This window comes from Heptranchias perlo, chromosome 33 (assembly GCF_035084215.1).
Source record: "Heptranchias perlo isolate sHepPer1 chromosome 33, sHepPer1.hap1, whole genome shotgun sequence".
Lineage (NCBI taxonomy): Eukaryota > Metazoa > Chordata > Chondrichthyes > Hexanchiformes > Hexanchidae > Heptranchias > Heptranchias perlo.
In genome coordinates, this window is record NC_090357.1 from 4,940,765 (window position 1) to 4,965,116 (window position 24,352).

A 24,352-nucleotide genomic window follows, 5' to 3' on the forward strand; every position below is an offset into this window, starting at 1 on the left:
AGTTTTAAATAAATTGATTATTTTCAGACCTGTGTCAGTGACGTGTCTGCAGTGTTCGTAAGGTGGAGTTGCCAGCCCCACGGTCTAAACTCACTTCTGTGCGGTTGGGGGGAGAAGGGGGGCGCAGGGCGGGGCAGGGAAGGGGGAACTGTTGGGGACAGCCCTAAACTTGAGAGGGGGAAGGAATGGGCCAGAACTCCCCTCCAGCTCCTGAATCCCTACAGAATTGCTCAAAGGGAAAGAGCGGGGGAGTGGGACTAATTGGATAGCTCTTTTAAGGAGCTGGCACAGGCACAACGGGCCAAATGGCCTCCTGTGCTGTATCATTCTATGATTCTAAATTAGCCATATTGGGGGAAACTGAGCCATTACAGACTGCAGTTTGGTTTTGGGAGTCTTGCAACTCAACACATTATTTTTTTCTTGGTGTCGGCCTTGGCTCAGTTGGTAGCACACTCACCTCTGAGTCATGAAGGTCATGGGTTCAAGTCCCACTCCAGAGACTTGAGCAGAAAATCTAGGCTGACCCTTGAATGCGGTACTGAGGAAGTGCTGTATTGTCAGAGTTTGTGTGTATGAGATGTTAAACAGAGGCCCTGTCTGCCCTCTTGAGCGGACGTAAAAGATCCCATGGCACTATTTCGAAGAAAAGCAGGGGAGTTCTTGCTCTGAATGTTTCTGTACCACAGCAGGCAGTGAGTCTACTTGTTGATTTTATCATTAGAGCAAAGGACATTATTCAAATCAATGGGAACACTCTGTTTCCACCCCACGATGATCTAAATACAACAGGAAATGGAAACATTCTCATTACTGACCAAAGAGAATGAGACAGAAGCACATACAACAGGTTAGATTGAAATGTTTATATTTGATTTGTGAGGGATTTTGTTTTCAGTATAAAATAGATCTATTACCAGCATACAAAAATTAAATACAAGCTGTAATGTCAGTCCTTTATACATTGGCAACACATGCATAGTTTGTATTTGGCATCTAAATCAAACAAGGCAACACAAACTGCACTGTAAGAGAGTTCGTGAGACGCAACACCTGCCCGGCTACTGTCACCATCTCTAACTAGTCCCTCCTGCAGTGCGACAATCACCAGAGTGAGAGGGACAATATAATCTCTAATCCAGAATGTGCAAAAGAGAATGGAAGGGAGATATTGGGGAGGAAGGGGGTGTGTGTTAATTGTAGTTTGTGACCCCATCTGATGGTCTGGTGATTTCAGATTGTGCTTTGACCAGCAAAGGTGGCTCATCAAATTCAGGAACAGTGGCCTCTCTGTTTCCACCTGCATTCGCGGCTTAGAGGCCAATGCAAAAGCTAAAGTTATTTGATCCGTAATTCCCTGACTAAAGGGAATCAATCACCAATTCCCCTTTTAAACAGTGAGGGAGATCTTTTTGCTTTGGTTTGACCTTTTGGGCTGCCCATCTGACAGGTGGTTTCGGGATGGACTACAAGCTGCTGTCTGATTGGAGCTTGAGTCCTAGCCCCTCCCACATGGCTGACTGACAGCTCTAAAGGGGGGGGGGGGAGGGAAAAAAAACCCTCGCTCCCAGACTCAATCACAGGGAAAACTCTTGTGTCTTCCCCCCCCAAGTAATCGTAGGAATAATTTTAAATAACGGGGTCACAAAGCTTTAAAACACAAAAATAGACAACCCTCCGTGTTGTAATCAGTGGGCCCCACTCTTACATCTAGTGCAAATCTTTGGATTTCAGCAATAAAAAACTGCCCCCAAAACCAGCAGAAAAAATACAACATTTTACACGATGAACTCCAGCCTCCCCTCTCTCCAGCCGATGGGAGGAATGTTACATTCCCCCAAAATTGCTAAAACCGCCACTCTTTTCATCTTAAAAAGTGTAAGCTTTGAAGCTGTGTGTGGAGACCACCAGGCTGGTTGAAAGGACCACGATGGAGAGATGCCAACGCTCCCTCTTGTAGTCCACCTTGTACCGTACAGTGCAACACCCCTGTCGCACACTTGCACGCCTGGGCCAATAATATAGACAGTCTGCTGTCTAATTCTTTTAGGGAGTCTCGAGTTGACTTGACTCGAGCAGTTGGTATCTCCCGGGGTTGGTCTTCGGACACACAACTGTGGGCGGCTTATACACAACAGGGTCCGAGAGGACATTATTGTCTCTGATGGTGAGAACCTTCAGGCAGGTAGCTGGTCGCAGGGTCTGTGGATAGTGCATAAACTCTTGGCATTTTGTTTTCATGCCCAAACTCTTTGGCGAGTTGTGACTCAACATCCAACCAAGGTAGTATTTTACGAACTACAGTAAGGTAACTGGCACGACAGCATCACCGTGACAGTCAGCTCAACGTAGTCACATCAGTGCAAATTCTAATAACAGTTTGGTTACATTCAGTAACGTCAGGGAGCATCTTAAACTTCACACAACTGCCCCACAAGTGTTGGTGACAAATACCTCCCCCCAATTACTGAAGGAAAGATTTCACTTCCAGGTTAAGGGCATCATTTGAATCGTTGCCCCTCCCCCCATCTTCAGTGATTGGTTAGCTTCTGTGCTCATTACCATGAGAGGTGACCCTGGTGACGTGAACCCCACTTTCTCCTTGAACCTGAGGTCACTCCAGCATTCCCAGGTGAAACGCAGAGTTGAGACCCTCCTCAAGAACAAACTCAGCATCAGGGCTTGAGCCTCCAAATCTCAGCAGCACCACGCGCTCTGCCAGCCATCCTTGCGGGTTCTCTGCCTTGAGCTTTCTCAAGCTGCCTTGGTTAAGGGCCAGCTGCGTGCTCTGAGATTCTATGAACTGGGAACTGGTGCATCTCACTAGGTGGGGTTTAGTGACAGCAATTTCCTCTCCTCCTCATCATCCAGCCTGTTCTAACCCAGGCTCCCAAATTGAGATGACCACGTATTACAATGGCACTGGGCAACACCCAACAGATGGAGGGGACTTCATCTGGGATAGGTTCAAACTTGGGACCCACAAGTGGAAGGGCAAAGACTAATTAACAATACTGTTCAGTTCCTCTCTGATCCCCACAAAGTAATTAGGCTGCATATTAAAGATAACAAGGACGTATCTTAATCTAAAGACACAACACACTGACGTTGGGTGTTGCGATTTTCCGTTTATTGATATAGTTTAGATTTTTGACTCAACGTGACACAAACCCCCCTCCCCCCACTATTCTACCTGGACAGCACTCTCCCCTCTCCCTGACCCTCTTCTCCCCAGCTAACCCACAGGACAGTGGTGAGTATTTTCGAGATGCTCCCTGTCACACCAGTGTGACGATTAACAAGGCTGATCAAAATCAGATGCAACTTTAGGCCAAAATTGGCAGTTTTGGAGTGGGTTCGACAACTTCAATCCCTCCAAGAGCTGATAATCAGATGAGCTCGTTGAGTTCCAGCCCGATTTATAAGTGGAATGGACAACTCCCGGTCTCTACATCACCTCTCCCCATCAGCAATGGGAGAGCAATACAGCTCAAGGGAAAAGGTTTCACCAATGGAGGTTATTCCATGAGGGAACGCACGTTCGTGATGAGGGAAGTGATTCCCCTGCAAGTGGGTTACTTCCTGTCTTCACCAAAATGGCCAGGCCCAAGCAAGGTCACTGTCCAGGTGAAAGGTCAGCACTTAGGCCTGTCAATGGCAGGATCCAAACACAGGTCCCTGTCAGAAAGTTGACCCTCTGCACTTGCGCTAGAGGAGGGAGGGAGGACGGTGGGGGGAAGGGAGGGAGGAGGGTGGGGGGAAGGGAGGGAGGAGGGTGGGGGGAAGGGAGGGAGGAGGGTAGGGGGAAGGGGGGGAGGGAATCACCAGAAAAAAGTGCAAATGTACAAAAAGGCTTTTACAATCCAATGGTGTGATATTTGAACAACACATTCAAGAAGTGACTGCAATATCAAAGATTTTTTAGTAAAGCCTTTGTTTTGGCAGAATGTTTGAGCTGAGGAATATGTTTGGAATTTGATTATTAATTATGACAAGGACCACATTCAGAGAGACTCCGATAATGACCAGCCTCACCATTAGGTAACGATATACTAAGAGACACTGATAGTTATGATGCCGATTGCCTAACGGATACCCGTTGTCACGACGCTGTGGCTTCTTTGCCTCGGAAGTGCTTTTGGTACGTAGGTGATGACGTCATCACTCTACTAGCGCAGTAATCCAATGAGACTCCGCCGCCCATTCATTCATAGAAAGCAAACAGCAGGTTGAATTTCAATTGGATGGAACCAATTCCAAGGGGCACTGCCTTTGGGGGAAAGTGTTTCCTGGACTCATCGTGAAGGGTTGTTTATCGAGGGTGTTGTTACATCACTCGCTTGTGGTGGACGTGTTGCGTGGAAGTCCCCACTCCCCTCCAATAGAAAAGGTTTGTCGGGTGTTTCATTGAGGACGATAGTCCTTTTTAACATCTGGTAGACGGGTAGGAGTGTCTACATACAGCACGGATCGGAGACAGCGACTGTAACAGTAGCCTGTCCGTGGGTAACAGCACCAATCTAATGGAACTATGGCTGGGAGGCAGTGGTGGAGCTTGGTTTGGCTGACCGTGGAGGGGGGGGAAGGGGTCGAACTCCAGGATTGGCCGACTCGGCTGGAAGGGAGAATGAGCTGGGTATTGGGGAATGAGCCTGGAGCAGCACAGACTCACCGGCCGAACTTGGAGCCCAAAGACGGGCGACAGAGGTTCCTGGGAGCGAAATGGAGGCAGTCGTCCAAAGCCATATTGGCTGCCCTCAAAATGATTGGGGGGGGGGGGGGGGGGGGGGAGGTGAGTTCATGGCCCCTCACTGGCTCCGTCACTATTTGTATGACCCCAACAGCTCAGCCGATTCAGCAATTAATCAGTAGTAAGATAATTGATGAGTTGATTTATCATTAGGCCAGTGTAGGCATCATGCAGTGTTGTGTGCACACAAAGTGCACAGTCCAATATTGTGTACACAATCACACTCACAAAGTGCACAGTCCAATATTGTGTACACAATCACACTCACAAAGTGCACAGTGCATTATTGTGTACACATTCACACTCACAAAGTGCACAGTGACAGCTCACGTTGCTGTGACAGCAAAAACGAACTCGCTGGCAGTTTCTAGTCAGTATTTATCAGTTGGCCAACTGAAACACACACTGAACCCTGGGCTTCACCGATCAGGAGAAGAGGAATCAACTCACACTGCACAAGACCCGCATTCAACCAGCGAGAGGTGCTGCCTTCCACGACCGATCCGAGCAGGGTCTGTATGTTTGTAATATGTGATAAGACCTTCAATCACAAAAAAAAAGGAGCTAGGTGACAGCCTGAGAGAAGGTGGGAGATGAATGGGAAGTGGATCTCATTCACGGCTTTAATACGAAGCAAGCACTGGTTGGACTATTTTTGTGAATGGGAACTAAACCCAAAATTCTCACTGTCACAGAACTGAAAGTCACTTCCCGACTGTAATGTTTTTTGTTTGTTTATAATGGAAGGATCCAAGTGGAAATAGAAAATGGTACATCCCATCATAGTTTCACAACCTTGCTGCTAACAGGAAGAGAGTCAACTGAAGATAGGTTGTTGCTAGTGGCAGCACTCCCTGTAGTAGAGTGAATATCCTCTTTCACAATTTCATTCACAATTCTTGTTAGAAAGTTGATTTAACTCGCTCCGGTACAGGAAGTGTTTGGTTGCCATCAACACCCTGTGCACAGCGACATCACCGCATCCTAAGGCAAAAGTGGGAAAAGGTCTTGTCCTGAAAATTCCCCAGTGAATTTACAAATCATTCCCAACACCTTTCATCTGAATAATAAAAACTCAAAAATGACAATCGGAATCTTATGTGATCTTTCAGGTCCTCAACCGATCGAGTTTCAGGTAACTTGCCCCTTAATTAAACGCTGCCTTTGAATCTCATAGCAAAAAGCAAAGAGCCAGTAACATTATATTAGGGTAGCATCCCGAGTAGCATCATCTGTTGGTTAATACCCACTGGACATGCAGAGCAATCGGGAGTGTGCAAAATCTCCCAGAGTTTCATATCGTTTTAGAATATACTTGTGTCATTTATGCACTTTTGAATAATTTGCAACAGTAAAGCAGTAGTGAACTTATTTTTCTAGTCTCTCTCTCAAAGAGTGCGCAGTGGGCAAAAAAACGATGATTCACTCACATTCTCATTCTGTACACCTCAGTATTAGTACTCTGTAAACCACAGGTGTTCTGCGCTCATAGTTGGGAAGCTGATTCTGAAGAGCAAGGCACTCCTGCCTTTAACGGATTTTTTGCGTGTAGCTTCTGATTTGAGTTCCAACAGTTGGACAAATGTTTACCCGTAGAGACAGGCTCTGCCTCCAGTGCTAATCACACTACTACCAGGGTAATGGTAAATGGCAGATTTTGCAGGATTTGTGTCGTCAGTTTGTGGCCTAACAATGGACCCAGGGCCAAGGGGATGAATCAGACAGGAGGATAATGAGGAGGAGGAATATTCCCCCCTCTATGTGTGAGTGTGTTTTCCCCTTTGTATTAAATAGTATTTACAGCACAGAAACAGGCCATTCGGCCCAACAGATCTATGCTGGTGTTTATGCTCCACACGAGCCTCCTCCCACCCTACTTCATCTCACCCTATCAGCATATCCTTCTATTCCTTTCTCCCTCATGTATTTATCTAGCTTCTAAATACCTCGTTAACTGGTTAAACGATGCTCACATCCCAAGAACCATATAATCTTGCAGTACAGAGGTAGGCCATTCGGCCCAACGTGCCTGTGCCAGCCCTTTGAAAGAGCTACGAATAAAAAAATCAGGGAAAGTCACCAGAAAAACTCTAAGAAACCAGATACAAGGAACAAAGAGGACGGTGAACCTTATGTAACCGATCTGGTGTGAGGGAGCAGTCATCTCATTCCAGTATATCGGAAGAAAAATTGATTTTATTTTTTGAGATAGCCAATTGAATTAAAGGTGGGCCCCATTATATTGAGAAGTGAATCAATGTTAATTGACACTTTTTTAGGATGGATGGAGCAGGGTCTATGGTATCTATTACAAGAGAAGAACTGGAATAATTTTGACACTTAAAGTGCACAGGTACAAAAAGTATCAAAAAGGCTAATGGAATGTTGGCCTTTATCTCAAGGGGGTTGGAATACAAAAGTTAGGAAATGATGTTTTATTTGTACAGAGCCTTGGTCAGACCCCATCTGGAGTATTGCGTTCAGTTCTGGGCACTGCATCACAGGAAGGATATACTGGCCTTGGAGGGGGTGCAGCGCAGATTCGCCAGAATGATACCGGGGCGAAAAGGGTTAAATTACGATGACTGGTTGCATAAACTTAAGTTTGTATTCCGTTGAGTTTAGAAGGTTGAGGAGCGATCTACCCAAGGTGTTTAAAATGATAAAAGGATTTGATAAGGTGGATACAGAGAAACTGTTTCCTCTGGTGTGGGGGGGGAGAGTCCAGAACAAGGGGGCACGATCTTAAAATTAGAGCTCGGCCGTTCCGAAGCAAAATCAGGAAGCACTTTTTCACACAAAGGGGAGTGGGAATATGGAACTCTCTGCCCCAAAAGGCTGGGGACGCTGGGGGTCAACTGAAATTTTCAAGACTGAGATCGATGGATTTTTGTTGGGTAAGGGTATCAAGGGACACGGAGCAAAGGCGGGAAAATGGAGTTGAGATACAGATCAGCCATGATCTAACTGAATGGCAGAACAGGCTCAAAGGGCTGAATGGCCTCCTCCTGTTCCCATGTTCCTATGATGATGATGTAGCTTTGTGCCAAGTGTACTGGCCGAGGTCAGACTGGCAGCTATGTCAACACACCTGCGCTCCTCAACATGTGCACCCAGCAACTACACTACAGGGTAAACTCTGCAAGGCTCTGCTCCCAGTTACTTAATAATTACTGGAGAATCAGGAACATGGTGAGTGAGGAACACTGGCCTCTGCGCCTGATTCTCCAATCCACACTCCTGCTGAGCTATGCTCCAAACCGGGAGTGCACCCTTCCAAAATCATAGAATCACGCAATACAGAAGGAGGCCGTTCGGCCCGTCGTGTCTGTGCCAAAAGGAAGGAGTTCAGAAGAACAGTAACACACCGGGTAAAAGGCAACATGTGATACAAGTCTGGTGCTACAATCAGCTAGTGTCAATCTCTGTATGAATAGCACGTGCAAGCAGCAAGGCAGGTGAGTTGCATGCCCTAGCATCTGAGAACGGGATAAGCTAGTACTGGGGATCGGAGGGGGGGGGGAGGGAGAAGTAGACAGTACGTGTGAGCAGGGCAGTACACCCATTTCTGTGGTGTCTCAAAACGGACGCACTTATGGCCCAAATTCCCCCCCCCACCCCCGCAAACTCCACTGCCCCATCCTGTCGCAGGTGTAGCAGGGTTACCTTATACTTTGTGTGTACTTGCTAGTATTTTTTATAGGCACGTCACATGTCTTTAAGCACTCATGCTAAAATCTGTGCAATCTTCACGCCTTTGGTGGGCTTTTGATGTCGGCTTTGGAACTGTAATGTCCGCGTTCAGTGTGGGCACAGGAGTTCACCAGGCACTCCTTCCTAGAGAGACCACAGCAAGCACCATGAATAGAACCACCTACCCACTGGCTTCGCACAGTTAACACTTTCCTTATGGGGATACAAACAAGCAAACACGTCACCAATCGGTTAAAACACGTCGGTCCCGAATTTCCTCGCAGCCGCTCCCGCTGCGATGCCGTTGCTTCACCAGAATGGGGGGGGGGGGGGGGTTTCCGCCAATTTCCTTACGGTGAAATAACGGCAGTGCAGAGGGAGCGGCTCAGAGGAAATTCTGGATCCATTTTCAAGATAAGAAAAGAAAAAAGGACTTGCATTTATACAGCGTCTCTCATGACCTCAGGACGTCTCAAAGCACCTTACAACTAATTATGTACTTTTTGAAGTGTAGTCGCTGTTGTAATGTAGGAAACGCTGCAGCCAATTTGCGCACAGCAAGATCCCACAAACAGCAATGAGATAATGACCAGGAAATTTGTTTTTTATTGATGTTGGTTGAGGGATAAATATTGGCCAGGGCACCGGGGACAACCATCCTGCTCTTTTTTGAAATAGTGGCCATGGGATCTTTTATGTCCACCTGAGAGGGCAGACGAGGCCTCGGTTTAACATCTCATTCGAAAGATGGCACCTCCGACATTGCAGCGCTCCCTCAGTACTGCACTGGGAGTGTCAGCCTGGGTTATGGGGCTCGAGTCTCTGGAGTGGGACTTGAGAGTGCTATCCACTGAGCCATGGCTGACACAGCAGAGAGGGGCACATGTGGAGACAAACTAATAAAAAGGGGATAAATTAGCGGGTGGGGGGGAGCCATAGCTGAAGTATTGGCAGGGGATCGAAGTCCAGATTTGGATGAATTGGCCCAACATGCCCGCACCCTCCAATATCACGTTGCCGTTCGTGTTAGATGCAAAACGGCAACGCGATCGATCAGGAATTTAACAGTTAAGCGAGTAAATTATTTGCAGTCAGTTTTAGCCGAGTCCTGAGGCACAAAATTGGCCGACCTAAAAATGGTTGGGGAAAGGGTGAAAAAGGTCGCACCAGAATGTGGAAATGGAAAATCGGAGAGTGATTCAATAGTGTACGATCTCGAAGGTCGAGAAATGTAACAGTCATATTATTGCATGCAAAGTGCCGGCTAGAAATCAGAAAAAAGAACTCTGTTGACAAAACCATGAGTGAAGATTACAGATAAATCCCTGAAGCTATGCTCCGAGCATTGGAGAGAAACATGGTTTTAATAACGCTACCTGATTAGGAAAGGGTTTTATACCTCGATTCTAAAATCATTCAAGCTCTAGACATCAACAAGAAGTGTACAATTACTCCTTGTCACTCTGTTATATGATCTGAACAGGGCTACCCGTTGCTAAACGTGGACTGTAATTCTCAAATCTCAACACTAAGCTGAGTTCTGTCACGTTAAGTTGAGATCTGTCCTACTGCAAAGCTAAAACCTCAGATATTGACTGCAGTGATTGCATAAAGAATCATATTATTCTTACTTGCATAGATTTAGCAAAGTAAAGTATCTGCCAGTAAACAATGTGTATTGTATCTTGACCAGTCCTTGATATCTCTGAGGTGCCCAAAATACTTAATGCTATCTCAGCCATTGTTAAACTGCATTCCTGCTAATGACTGAACTATGGTTGAATCTTTTTAATTGAGTTGGTTTATATAGAATAACTCAGAGCCATGATGATAAAACTATAAGCACAAACTATCCGAGTGAGGGATGCAAGGTATATCGGAGAATGTTACAGTTAATCAGCTTGTTCATATTCCCATAATGCAAAATGCTAACTGGAAACTTTCTCTTTAAAATGGTTTGTAAATAAGGGTGTTTGATGATAATGTTCTGCATATTCACATCTTACCAAGTACTTACTTCTTTTTTCCAACTTGCTTAACTAAAAACATTACAAGTTTTTTAATAATAAATAATAGAATGAGGATTCCGATCACCCCTCCGACTATGGAAAGGATGAGATATGTCAGCGTGTTGTCCACTTGTAAGACTGCAACACAAAAGGAAAGTTTTACAAATGAGTACGGCATTAGTTCAAATAATCAGATGGATGCATACTGAAGAAACTAAGGAAAAGTGGGATAACAGAGGGGACAAACGGAGGAACCATGGGATGTAGAGACACACGGGGGATATAGGGACACACAGGGGGATATAGGGACACACAGGGGGATATAGGGAAACAAAGGGGGAAATAGAGGCACACAGGGGGATATAGGGACACACAGGGGGATATAGGGAAACAAAGGGGGAAATAGAGGCACACAGGGGGATATAGGGACACACAGGGGGATATAGGGACATACAGGGGGATATAGGGAATCAAAGGGGGAAATAGAGGCACACAGGGGGATATAGGGACACACAGGGGGATATAGGGAAACAAAGGGGGAAATAGAGGCACACAGGGGGATATAGGGACACACAGGGGGATATAGGGAAACAAAGGGGGAAATAGAGGCACACAGGGGGATATAGGGACACACAGGGGGATATAGGGAAACAAAGGGGGAAATAGAGGCACACAGGGGGATATAGGGACACACAGGGGGATATAGGGACAATCTAGGGAACAGTGGGACCTAGAGACACACAGGAAAACAGTGGGATACAGAGGCACAATGGGGAACAGCAGGGTACACATAAGAACTAGGAGCAGGAGTCGGCCATATGGCCCCTCAAGCCTGCTCCGCCATTCCATAAGATCATGGCTGATCATCGATCGCGACTCTACTTTCCCGCCTGATCCCCATATCCCTTGATTCCCTTAGAGTCCAAAATTCTATCGCTCTCAGCCTTAAATATACTCAACAACTAAGCATCCACAGCCCCCTGGAGTAAAGAATTCCAAAGATTCACAACCCTCTGAGTGAAGAAATTCCTCCTCATCTCAGTCTTAAATGGCCGACCGCTTATCCTGAGACTATGCCCCCTAGTCCTAGACTCTCCAGCCAGGGGAAACAACCTCTCAGCATCTACCCTGTCAAGCCCCCTCAGATTCTTATATGTTTCAATGACACCTCTCATTCTTCTAAACTCCAGAGGGTATAGGCCCATTCTACTCAACCTCTCCTCATAGGACAACCCTCTCATCCCAGGAATCAATCTTGTGAACCTTCATTGCACCGCCTCTAAGGCAAGTATATCCTTCCTTAGATAAGGAGACCAAAACTGTACACAGCACTCCAGGTGAGGTCTCACCAATGCCCTATACAATTGTAGCAAGACTTCCTTACTCTTGTACTCCAACCCCCTTGCAATAAAGGCCAACATGCTATTTGCCTTCCTAATTGCTTGCTGTTCCTGCATGTTAACTTGCTGTGTTTCATGGATAAGGAGACCCAAATCCTTCTGGACACCAACATTTAATAGTTTCTCACCATTTTAAAAATATTCTGTTTTTCTATTCTTCCTACCAAAGTGAATAACCTCACATTTCCCCACATTATACTCCATCTGCCACCTTCTTGCCCACTCACTTAACCTGTCTATATCCCTTTGCAGATTCTTTGTGTCCTCCTCACAGTTTACTTTCCCACCTAACTTTCTATCATCAGCAAACCTGGATACATTACACTTGGTCCCTTCATCTAAGTCATTAATATAGATTGTAAATAGCTGAGGCCCAAGCACTGATTCTTGCGGCACCCCATTACTTACAGCCTGCCAACCTGAAAATGACCCGTTTATCCTTACTGTCTGTTTTCTGTGCGTTAACCAATCCTCTATCCATGCTAATATATTACCCCCAACCCCATGAGCCCTTATCTTGTGTAACAACCTTTTCTGTGGCACCTTATCAAATGCCTTTTGAAAATCCAAATATACTACGTCCACTGGTTCCCCTTTATCTACCCTACTAGTTACATCCTCAAAAAATTCTAATAGATTTATCAAACACAATTTCCCTTTCATAAAACCATGTTGACTCTGCCTAATCATATTATGATTTTCTAAGTGCCCTGTTACCACTTCTTTAATAATGGATTCCTGATGACTGATGTCAGGCTAACTGACCTGTAGTTCCCTGTTTTCTCTCTCCTTCCTTTCATGAATAGTGGGATTACATTTGCTACCTTCCAATCTGCTGGGACCGTTCTAGAATCTAGGGAATTTTGAAAGATCACAACCAATGCATCCACTATTTCTGCAGCCACCTCTTTTAGAACCCTCGGATGTAGCCATCAGTCCAGGGGATTTATCGGCTTTTAGTCCTATTAGTTTCTCCAGTACTTTTCCTCTACTTATATTAATTACTACAAGTTCCTCACTCCCATTAGACCCTTGGTTCCCCACTATTTCTGGTATTTTTTTGTGTCTTCTACTGTGAAGACAGATACAAAGTATTTGTTTAATGTCTCTGCCATTTCCTGATTCCCCATTATACTTTCTCCTGTCTCAGCCTCTAAGGGACCAATGTTTACTTTTGCTACTCTCTTCCTTTTTACATACTTGTAGAAGCTCTTACAATCTGTTTTTATATTACTTGCTAGTTTACTTTCACATTCTATTTTCTCCCTTTTTATCAATTTTTTGGTCGTCCTTTGCTGGTTTCTAAAACCCTCCCAATCCTCAGGCTTAATACTCTTCTTGGCAATATTATAGTCCTCTTCTTTTAATCTATTACTATCCAACTTCTTTAGTTAGCCACGGGTGAATCACATAGAGACACAAAGGGGAAGAGTGTAATAGTGGGATATAGAGTCACACAGAGGAACAGTGGGATATATAGAATATGCAATGGCAAACAGTGCTTCAAAAGTAACTTTGATCTGACCCCCACCCCCCAACTCTCCCCTCGAAATTTGTGATGTTTTAACATTCAATCAAACCTTGTTGATAAATTAATGTTTTATAGATTATTTTTTGCATTGTTTTAACCCAGTTGAGCACTAAACCCTGTTTGGTTATGTTTTCATTTGTGTCTGTAAACTGCTTATACAGAGATAGAAGTACACTAGATAGTGTGGACACATAAGGCAGAATTGGATAGATATAGTTGGGCATGGACGATTGAGGGGATGTTAGATTTTGGGACGGTTCGGATGGAGTGCACGGTCTCTTCCAGTCCTGGACTTTCCTGTGTTCACATACCATTACAGGCGAGCTAGAAGTACACGTGTACGGTATTTCACGCATGATGCACCGAAGTACACATTTGCATGGTGTAAAGTGTGTACATATCACTCCTAGACTACATGCTATCACAGCAGATGTTCTGGCCACTACACCAGGGGACGCACGTTAAAAAGTTAGGAGCTAAAGGGAAGTCGGGTGAAACCTCAGTCCCTAAAGGTTGATTGAGTCGGTGAATAAGTTCTCAGGAAAGGTCATTGAAGGGGTTAGAATATGAGGAGCAATTTCACAGGGTTGCCAGTACATTGCCTCACTCGGATCGTGTGCGGGCTGTAGATAAGGCAATAAAATTATATCCATGATTCTCCAACCTGTGCTCCAACCAGGATTTCCACCAGGATCGGAGACCCTGTGGTTTGTTTCTGTAGAAAGAATGGATTGAGGGGGAATTTACAGCAGTGAATTGGGCCATTCAGCCCAACTGCAGCCACCTCTTTTAGAACCCTAGGATGTAGGCCATGTGGTCCAGGGTATTTATCGGCCGTGTTTATGCCAGTGTTTATGCTCCATACGAGCCTCCTCCCACCCCTCTTCAGCATATCTTTCTATTCCTTTCCCCCTCATGTACTTATCTAGCTTCCCCTTAAATGCATCTGTGCTATTTGCCTCAACTACTCTCACCACTCTCTGGGTAAAGAAGTTTCTCCTGAATTCCCTATTGGGTTTATTGGTGACTGTCTTATATTTATGGCCCCCTCAGTTTTGGTCTCCCCCAACAAGTGGAAACATCTTCTCTGTGTCAAACCCTATTGAACCCTGTTTGAGGTAGGGAGTGTTGAGCAAGTGAGTAGGTGGCACTTGAAAATCTGTCAAATGTGGGTTCTGATGGCCTTCACTGGTCAGAATTTGTTTTTAATGCATAATTCTTGCATTGTAAATGATCTCAAGGAATATTAGGACACTTACATTCACTGAGAACAATGAGCCTTATAGTCGAATTCACCTCTTGGTTCTTTTCTTGAGGGTTTTTGAAAAAGCAAGTATAGAATCCTGTATCCTCAAAATCGACATTCGCCAGCAAAAGGGAGATATTCTTTAATTTCACTTGCCCGATAAGTTCCACTCTACTGTCCTTTTCTTTAATGACATTGGGCGTCTTCCCTTTCAGTCTGATCCGAATAATCTGTGCACAAAAGAATCACAGTTGGAAAACTTTATTTTTAACAAAAGCTTTTTTTCTCTCGCCCTCCATTCCCCCCAAACCCCTGCCAGCCCTCTCTCCTTCTCTGCTCAAGGCTTTGGCCTCTGTTTCCTGGCTGATATCTGCCCCTCGCCATTTTTGACTCGCTCGTGAGAGAATGGTCACCTCATCCAGCGACGCTCAGGAGGCTATTTGACTGTGGAGGCCGGCAGAGCTGAGCTTGATTCTCTCCACACCCAACGTCCACCTTAATGCACAGGGGGAGCAAGGGAGGACTAAAAGGTAAGGCGAGTGCTTCAAAGTGATTTTTAGGCAAAAAGAAATTAGAAGAGATAGATTTGATTTAAAAATAAAAGCAAAACTAGAGTTAAATGATAAAAATATGGAGAGAGAACCAAACGGAAAATAGCAGATGGAAGGAAAATGTTCAACATTTACTAAGTTTAAAATTGTGTTAAATTTTTATCTTAGTAGAGTTAATATTCCATTAATAATGCTATTGCTAATTTATGAGTAAATTTATTACTGTAATATTAGTGTTTGTTTCAGCTGGCAGTGCATCAGTCAGCCCAGCAAGACCAGTGGAAAAGAAAATTTGGTGGAGTGTAAAATGGGCTGCCCATTGGCTACATTCGAGACCCCCATTCAGTCCTATTCCTAATCATCTCCCAAATTGGCACCTGCGCTTTCCATAGTTTGTTTATTTTATTGAGGAACCAGGTGAAATGGACCAGGGTCATAGATCTGGGCACACTGCCTAGACTGAAAAGAATGGAAGGAATCTTACAACACCAGGTTATAGTCCAACAGCTTTATTTGAAATCACAAGCTTTCGGAGGCTTTCTCCTTCGTCAGGTGAGTGGCACCTGACCTGACCACTCACCTGACGAAGGAGGAAGCCTCCGAAAGCTTGTGATTTTAAATAAAGCTGTTGGACTATAATCTGGTGTGGTAAGACTCCTTACACTTGTCCACCCCAGTCCATCACCGGCATCTCCACACCATGAAAAGAATGGGAGAGTGAAGATGATGTAAATCAGGAGTCGTGGCTCTGGGCAACACCAAGCATTGGATTGAAAGGAAAGGGAATACTGAAGAAATGTAAGGAGTTCAACAGAATAGGTTAGAGCGGAAGATCTTGATTTCAACCCAAGCGAGGAGGTGTAGAGGAGGGGGAGATGAAGGATTCCAAAGGGCAGTCTTGCAAAGGTGAGACCCGTGACGTGGAGGCTGGTTCACGGAATGGGCCCCCATCGGTGCTACAGCCCATGCCGGGAGCACCCCCTCCCCCCAAAAAATACCCGATAAAGTTCAAGGTGGGAGGTGCATGTCCCGATTCGATGGAGGAGGGTGGGGGATGGGGGAGGCCCCAACGAGTGCAGTCACAATGCTCACTGTCTGTAGCTCATCCGTTTTGTTTTTCTGGAATGTCCACTTGAACTCAGAATTTTTGTAGTCCATGCAGCTGTGGAAAGTACAAGGGAGCAGGACATCGGTGCCATTCAGTACGTTGATTGTTGGCAATTTTCCAATGTTAACTTCAAGCCCTACATTAACGTGAAATAGAACGAAACCTGCCAAAAAAGACAGTCGAGTTAAAATCAAAACATCCCAACCTTTTGTTAACAGTTCTGATTTCTCTCTCTCTCTCTCCACCCCCCCACCCCCCCCCCCACACACCTTTAATGTTCTCCGTGAGGGGGTCTGACTCTCGCTGGGGTTCAGATCCGCAGCTGCCAGGAGCCCCTCTGGAGCCTCATGGTGCAGAGGAGATTTACTAGAATGGAACCAGGGATGAGAGACTTCAGTTACATGGAGAGGCTGGAGAAACTGGGGTTGTTCTCCTTGGAGCAGAGAAGGATAAGAGGAGATTTGATAGAAGTGTTCAAAATCACAAAGGGTTTTGATAAGAGAAATAAGGAGAAGCCGTTTCCAGTGGCAGAAGGGTTGGTAACCAGAGGACACAGATTTAAGATAATTGGTAGAAGAACCAACATGAGGAAAAAGATTTTTACGCAGCGGGTTTTTACAATCTGGAATGCGCTGCCTGAATGGGCGGTGGGAGCAAATTCAATAGTAACTTTCAAAAGGGAATTGGATAAATACTTGAAGGGGAAAAATTTGCAGGGCTATGGGGAAAGAGCTGGAGAATGGGACTAATCGGATAGCGCTTTCAAAGAGCCGGCACAGGCACGATGGGCCAAATGGCCTCCTTTTGTGCTGTATCATTCTATAATTCTATGTGCAAGCCCAATGAGTGTTAGGGACATTTACCATGGGCGCGTTCCAGCCGAGCTCAATGCCTGTTCTCTCCTGAGAGCCACACATGTGCACATTGTACAAGAGGCCTCTGTTTGGGCTGTTTGACCCAATACCATAACTGGGCAGCGCATTTAACACAAGCTATTAGGACAATGAATCTGAACCCTCATCCATTCCTTTATTAGCTCACAGGGTCGACTATTCCAATGCTCTCCTGGCCAGCCTTCCACCTTCCTCTCTCCGTAAACTTAAGCTCATCCAAAGCTTTGTTGCCTGTATCCTAACTCGCACCAAGTCCCTTTCAGCCATCACCCCTGTGCTCGCTGACCTACATTGGACTCCAGTCCAGCAATGCCTCGATTTTAAAATTCTCATCCTTGTGTTGAAATCCCTCCATGGCCTCGCCCCCGCCCTACCTCTGTAACCTCCACCAGCCCTACAACCCTCCGCGATCTCCGCGCTCCTCCAATTCTGGCCTCTTCCACGATTTTAATCGCTCCACCATTGGTGGCCGTGCCTTCAGCTGCCTAGGCCCTAAGCTCTGGAATTCCCTCCCTAAACCTCTCCGCCTCTCCCTCCTCCTTTAAGTCGCTCCTTAAAACTTACCTCTTTGGCCAAGCTTTTGGTCACCGTTCCCAATATCTCTTTATGTGGCTCGGTGTCAAATTTTGTCTGATAATCGATCCTGGAACATTTTTACTACATTAAAGGCGCTAGTTAAAGGCAAGATGTTGTTATTGATGGAGCATCTCACCCAAAGTGTTAACCTGTGTTCTCTCGTTTTGGAAGCTGACAAACCTGCTATGTATTTCGAGCACTTTTCTTTTTTTATTAAATTGACTAGTTCTCCTGGTCTTCCCTTTCTACCCTCAAATGAGTTTGGTACAGGTTCACCAGCATATGTGTGTGGAGCAGGTTACTGCATTGTGTTTATGTACATGGCGAGGTTATTGTAAATGTTGTGTGTATGAGACGGTGGAGGGGTGAAGGAAGTGCTGTGGGATATGCTGAGTCCCTCAGTGTATTTTCTCGCACTGTCAATTAGCAGTACCTGCTGGTTTTGGGAGAACTTTAGAAAGTGCAGGAAGATTCAGCTGATTACATGGCATAGATTTGGGATGATGGGGAAGGATCTGGGACGATGGGGAAGGATCTGGGATGATGGGCAAGGATCTGGGATGATGGGCAAGGATCTGGGATGATGGGCAAGGATCTGGGATGATGGGGAAGGATCTGGGATGATGGGGAAGGATCTGGGATGATGGGGAAGGATCTGGGATGATGGGGAAGGATCTGGGCCGATGGGCAAGGATCTGGGATGATGCACTATTAAACAACGGGTTTAGTTTGTATCGACCGTGAAAATACAGCAACTTCATGGGCCAGATTTTGCGGTAATTTTGAGGGTAATGGCGCTCGCCGTTATTTATGCATAAACGGTACAGCAACTTCAGGCGAGGGGCAGATGCGCGGTTAAATGCCAATATCCAAACGTTGCTGTCCGAGTTGCACCGCTCTGCCGTTAGCTTTGCGAAAATGGCATTTCGATTCAGGTGACCCTTCTACATGTGTGATCCTCGACAGTGAGGTGTCAGCAGGGTTTGTAGAATCCACCCCAAGCCTGTCCGCCTCTGATGTCCACACACGCATCCATTATAGCAGGTGGCACCTGATAGCGATCAGCAGCAGGAGCCCTGGCTAATTCTTTCCACCTCCTAAACCTAGAACTATCGAAGCCAATGATAGTGCCCTGGCTCGGTGGGTAGCCATCTTGCCTCTGAGTCAGAAGGTTTTGGGTGCAAGCCCCACTCCAGAGAACAAAACCTAGGCTGACACTCCAGTGCAGTACTGAGGGAATGCTGCATTGTTGGAGGCGCCATCTTTCGGATGAGACATTAAATGTCCTGGGGAAAGCTCTGTATAAATACTCCTTGATCCCCAAAGAGAATCAAGTAAAACTGTAGAATGTTCATCCATTTCTTTCCTCACCTTTCACCTCCTCCAACAGTGCTTTTAAAACTCAAATTTGACGTCACCCTGTCACTACTTCCTGACTTGCTTCACTGAGTATCTTTTCCTTTTCAACCATTGGTGATGTCCTGAATTACAGGCCTTGGCATCCTCAATGAGGTTTCTCATTAGGTGTCAGCTGTGGCTCAGTAGGTTGCTCTCTTACCTCTGATGTTTATGAAGGTTGTGGGTTCAAGCCCCACTCCAGCGACTTAAACACAAAATCTAGGCTGATGCTCCCAGGGGAGTACTGCACTGACAGATGAGACATCAAACTGAGGCCCCACCTACCCTCTTAACTGAAGTAAAAGATCCCAAGGCACTATTTTGAAAAAGAGCAGTGGGTGTTCTCCCCAGTGTCCCTCAACCAACATCACTAAAGAACAGATGATCTGGTCATTTATTTCATTTGTGGGATCTTGCTGTGCGCAAATTGGCCGCTGCGTTTCCTACATTACAACAGTGACTACACTTCAAAAGTACTTAATTGGCTGTAAATCGCTTTGGGATGTCCTGAGGTTGTGAAAGGTGCTATAGAAATGCAAGTCTTTCATTGTTTCTTTCTTTCAGTAATGTAAAAACACCAATATTCAACCCATGACAATGCACAGAAAACATTCCCCCCCTCCCCCCCACACCTTCCTTAGTCCCAGCCGCAGAGGAATTGCCCTATCACGTTACTCTAGCTTCAGGTCTGAATTGGATGAGATCCAGCAGTATCTGCGCTGATAGATAGGAATTTTCCCTTTGCAGCTGAAAATTTTAGGAAGCACAGAATGAAAGAGTCTCCCCTCATCCTGTCGCTGCACCAACCCCAGACACTAATCACAAAATTACAATAAAACCTTTTAGCTGAAACTAACTACTCCTGCGGTCAGGCTCTGTTCACAGACAGGAACGTGGCTTTCTCTTCTACCTGGCTTCCTAAGCCTGCACTGTCTCTGCAGTGCCTCACCACCTTACTCCCGTCTCCAGTCACATGCTCCTTTCAGAGAACCTACAGATGCCTGCTTAATATGCCATGAAACACTCTTAAAGGGACACTGTCAAGGTCAGGCTCAGCGGGTAGGTGAGTCGTGTGAGGTGATATTAACCTCACACGGAGCACCAGAGAAGTTATATTAAACTTGTATAGAACCTGGGTTAGACCACACTTGGAATACTGTGCACAGTTCTGGTCTCCATATTATAAAACGGATATAGAGGCACTGGAGAAGGTGCAAAAAAGATTCACAAGGATGATACCAGAACTGAGAGGATATACTTATCAGGAAAGACTAAACGGGCTGGGGCTCGTTTCTCTAGAAAAGTGAAGGCTGACGGGTGACCTAATAGAGGTCTTTAAAATAATGAAAGGGTTTGATAGGGTAGACGTGGAGAAAATGTTTCCATTTGTGGGGAGTCCAAAATTAGTGGTCATAAATATAAAATAGTTAGAATAAATCCAATAGGGAATTCAGGAGAAACTTCTTTACCCAAAGATTGGTAAGAATGTGGAACTCACTACCGCAAGGAGTAGTTGAGGGAAATAGCACAGATACATTTAAGGGGAAGCTAGATAAGTACATGAGGGAGAAAGGAATAGAAGGATATGCTGATAGGGTGAGATGGAGTAGGGAGGGAGGAGGCTTGTGTGGAGCATAAACGTCGGCATAGACCAGTTGGGCCGAATGGCCTGTTTCTGTGCTGTAGACCCAATGTAACTCAATATAAAATGCCAGGTGCAATGCTTGCCTGCTCTATGCTGTTCCCCTCATTATTTTGAATACCTCTATTAGGTCTCCCCTTAACCTTCTCTGCTCTAAGAAGAACAATCCCAGCTTCTCCAACCTCTCCACATAACTGAAGTCCCTCATCCCTGGTATCATCCTGGTAAACCTCCTCTGCACCCTCTCCAAGGCCTTGACATCCTTCCTAAAGTGCGGTGCCCAGAATTGGACACAATACTCCAGCTGAGGCCTAACCGGTGATTTGTAAAGGTTTAGCATGACTTCCTTGTTTTTGTATTCAATGCCACTATTTACAAAGCCAAGTATCGCATACGCTTTCCTAACTGCTTTATCAACTTGCCCTGCCACCTTCAAAGATTTGTGAATATGCACCCCCAGGTCCCTCTGCTCTTGCACCCCCCTAAAAATAGTACTATTTAGATTATACTGTCTCTCCATGTTATTCCTCCCAAAGTGCATCACTTCACACTTATCCGCATTAACTTGCATCTTCCATGTGTCTGCCCATTTCACCAGTCTGTCTATGTCCTCCTGAAGTCTGCTACTATTCTCCTCACTATTTACTACTTTGCCAAGTTTTGTATCATCTGCAAACTTTGAAATTGTACTCCCTATACCCAAGTCCAGGTCATTTATATATAACAAGAGAAGCAATGGTCCTAATAATGACCCCTGGGGGACCCCACTGCATACTTCTCTCCAGTCAGAAAAATATCCGTTCACCATTACTCTCTGCCTCCTATCCCTTAGCCAATTATGTACCCAAGTTACCACCGTCCCTTTAATCTCATGTGCTTCTACCTTCCGAATAAGTCTTTATCCAGTGCCTTTTGAAAGTCTACATATACACAACATCTACTGCAGCACCTTCATCCACCCTCTCTGATATTTCATCAAAGAACTCAATCAAGATTAGTCAGACATTATTTGTCTTTAACAAATCCGTGCTGGCTGTCCCTTATTAACCCAAGCTTCTCCAAGTGAGAATTAATTTTGTCCTTGACAATGGTCTTTAGAAGTTTTCCCACCACTGACGTTAGACTGATTGGCCTGTAGTTACCGGGCTTATCCCGCTCCCCTTTTTTGAATAGGGGTGGATCATCCGTACATCACCACTGATCAGCCACAGGCAATCATCAGACCACCAAAGAAACAGGTGGACAGAGACGTTACTGGGGAACTGGGCACCATAGAAAGTCAAGTATCCCTCCACACTGCCAACAGATGGCACTATATATTTAGCCATGAGTCTCTGATGGACGACAGATCAAACACATTCGAGGAAAATGTTTTTTAGTTCTTAAATTAATCTTTTGCATCCTTCCTGCCAAGGTGATGGAGGTGCAAGGGGTGTGCCATTGCCAAGGGAGCACTAGGTACGTGGTCAATAGGCACAAACTAGCAAAGAATCCTCACTCAGATATGAGCTTCAGAATCCAAGGTACCTGTGAAGCACAGATTGGGATTTTCCACTTATCTGAATTTTGACCTAATTGGATCACTCCAGAGTCGGAAAGTTCTTCAACACTCACAGCGTTGGCGGAACCCAATCTCAATCCTGATCCTAATCCCAGACCTGCTCATCATGCTTTTCTTAAATCTCCATCCCAGCCTCAATTCTGGATTATTTTGCTTTAAACTGACAATCCTACTTTTCCCTTGAAATCTCCAATCAAATTTCTAATGTCACAAAAGGATCGAATTCAAATTAGGATTTGCCCATCACTGATCAGAGCAGAGGCTGGGCAGGCAGATGAGTCTAGTCTCTAACCATGGTGCATTCAGAGGAATTTGAAAATGCTAATCTTGGTTTATTTTTGGTAGTGGTGCAGGAAGGGTTCTGACAACCTATTGGGAGCTCAAACTCCAATAAATATCTCTTCGACTTCACAGTACTCTGAAAGCACAAAATCCAACTAAAACCTGGAATCCAGACCCTGTACAACTGCAGCATCTGAACTTTAGTTCAGTGAAAGTTACTAAAGACCGGCATTATTTGTAGGAATCAAACTTGTGCGTTTCTCTTAACCATATAAGATTCTGAGGGGGCTTGACAGGGTAGACGCTGAGAGGTTGCTACCCCTGGCTGGAGAGTCTAGGACTAGGGGGCATAGTCTCAGGATAAGTGGTCGGCCACTTAGGATTGAGATGAGGAGGCATTTCTTCACTCAGAGGGTTGTGACTCTTTGGAATTCTCTACCCCAGAGGGCTGTGGATGCTCAGTTATTGAGTATATTCAAGGCTGAGATCGATAGATTTTTGGACTCTAGGGGAATCAAGGGATATGGGGATCGGGCGGGAAAGTGGAGTTGAGGTCGAAGATCAGCCATGATCTGATTGAGTGGCGGAGACGGCTCGAGGGGCCGTATGGCCGACTCCTGCTCCTAGTTCTTATGAAAGAACAGAAAACTGAGTAGAACAAAATCCTAAAATCGGTCAGAAATTGGGAGATCCAATTGGTAGAGTCAAGTTTCTAATGTCCCAGCCCTTTAAACAAAAAAATGAAATAGAAAAATCTTATTAAACATTAAGATTTATGTTGTAAAACATGTATCAAGAGGCAGGAAACTTAAAAGCAAGAAACAAATCCCCACCGATTGGTAAATGGAATAATTAAAAAAAGTTACCGGTGATTCACAAGTCAACGCATTAGATAATTGGGTGTTACTCCCTTACCGATTAGAATGGCCACCAAAACTCTTTTCGCTGATTCGGCTCCATCGATGCCCAAGGGCACTTGTGCAGCGGTCATTGTCCGTCCTTCTCGGTGAGTTTGATCAATACCTGAGGTGGGGGGGGGGGGGTGGGAAAGGGTTAAGAGGAGGTAACCGATGTGAAGGGATCCGCGTCCGTCAGCTCCAGAGAGGGAGGGAAGCGAGGACCAGGTCCAGGTCCAGCAAGAAACAAAAATTCTACAAGATCAGCAGCAGTGCGAGAGAGGAGAGGCGGGGAGGGGAGGGCAGGGAGGCATGAGGCTATCTGTTTCGCCCAGATACCTTGTGTTTGGTGCCTTTTCCCTCCTCTTGACCCTCCTTTTCCCACTCTGCTCACTGCCCCTCTCTCTCTCAGTCTCTGTAAGACAGCCTGGAGCCGGGAGTTGGCTGGATGGAGTGAACCATCTCTTGTATCCCTTTCCCTGTAATTCTGCATTGCAGTCACAAAGCTGCTTTCGTCATCACCCAGAGGGACCGGGCAAAACAACACGCCTCAAGAGCTGGCGATTTTCTAGATACATATATATATAATGTTTTAAAAACCTTATAATAAATAACTTTGGAAATGTAGACGGTGCATCTCATTATAACATGTTAACTTTCAATATAATACAGGGGGGGGGGCAAGGTTTCAACTTTATTTCAATCGATTATAAAAGTTTGAAAACTTTCTGAACTTTTTTTTCTGACTCGTTAACTCGCTGAGGCAAATCGTGAAAAAAAAGGGAAGAAATTCAGAGGGAGCCGAGAGGAACTGGC

The 24,352-nt window shown here is 45.4% G+C and overlaps 1 protein-coding gene across 2 annotated transcripts; it reads right to left on the reverse strand.

The window, feature by feature from the left end:
• Positions 1 to 851: 851 nt before the first annotated feature.
• LOC137301425 (sodium channel subunit beta-4-like) lies at positions 852 to 24,010 on the reverse strand. Of its 2 annotated transcripts, none has more exons than XM_067970922.1 (5): positions 23,556 to 24,010; positions 16,273 to 16,451; positions 14,643 to 14,859; positions 10,461 to 10,590; positions 852 to 8,587 (listed from the first exon to the last, which is right to left on the reverse strand). In XM_067970922.1, exons 1-5 carry the CDS (start codon positions 23,629 to 23,631, stop codon positions 8,500 to 8,502), a joined length of 690 nt encoding a protein of 229 aa, XP_067827023.1. In that variant the 5' UTR covers positions 23,632 to 24,010; the 3' UTR covers positions 852 to 8,499. The 2 variants fall into 2 exon arrangements, with proteins under 2 accessions (XP_067827023.1, XP_067827024.1); XM_067970923.1 differs by having other exon boundaries at positions 8,506 to 8,587; positions 10,450 to 10,590.
• Positions 24,011 to 24,352: the final 342 nt, after the last annotated feature.

What these genes read in the sequence shown, in the direction of transcription:
- LOC137301425 (XM_067970922.1), bottom strand. Translation starts at nt 23,631, where the DNA reads ATGACCGCTGCACAAGTGCCCTTGGGCATCGATGGAGCCGAATCAGCG. An exon ending in AAACGGATGAGCTACAGACA is followed by an intron (nt 14,860 to 16,272) that starts GTGAGCATTGTG and finishes TTTTGTGCACAG; the next exon opens with ATTATTCGGATCAGACTGAA. An exon ending in GCTCATTGTTCTCAGTGAAT is followed by an intron (nt 10,591 to 14,642) that starts GTAAGTGTCCTA and finishes TTTGTGTTGCAG; the next exon opens with TCTTACAAGTGGACAACACG.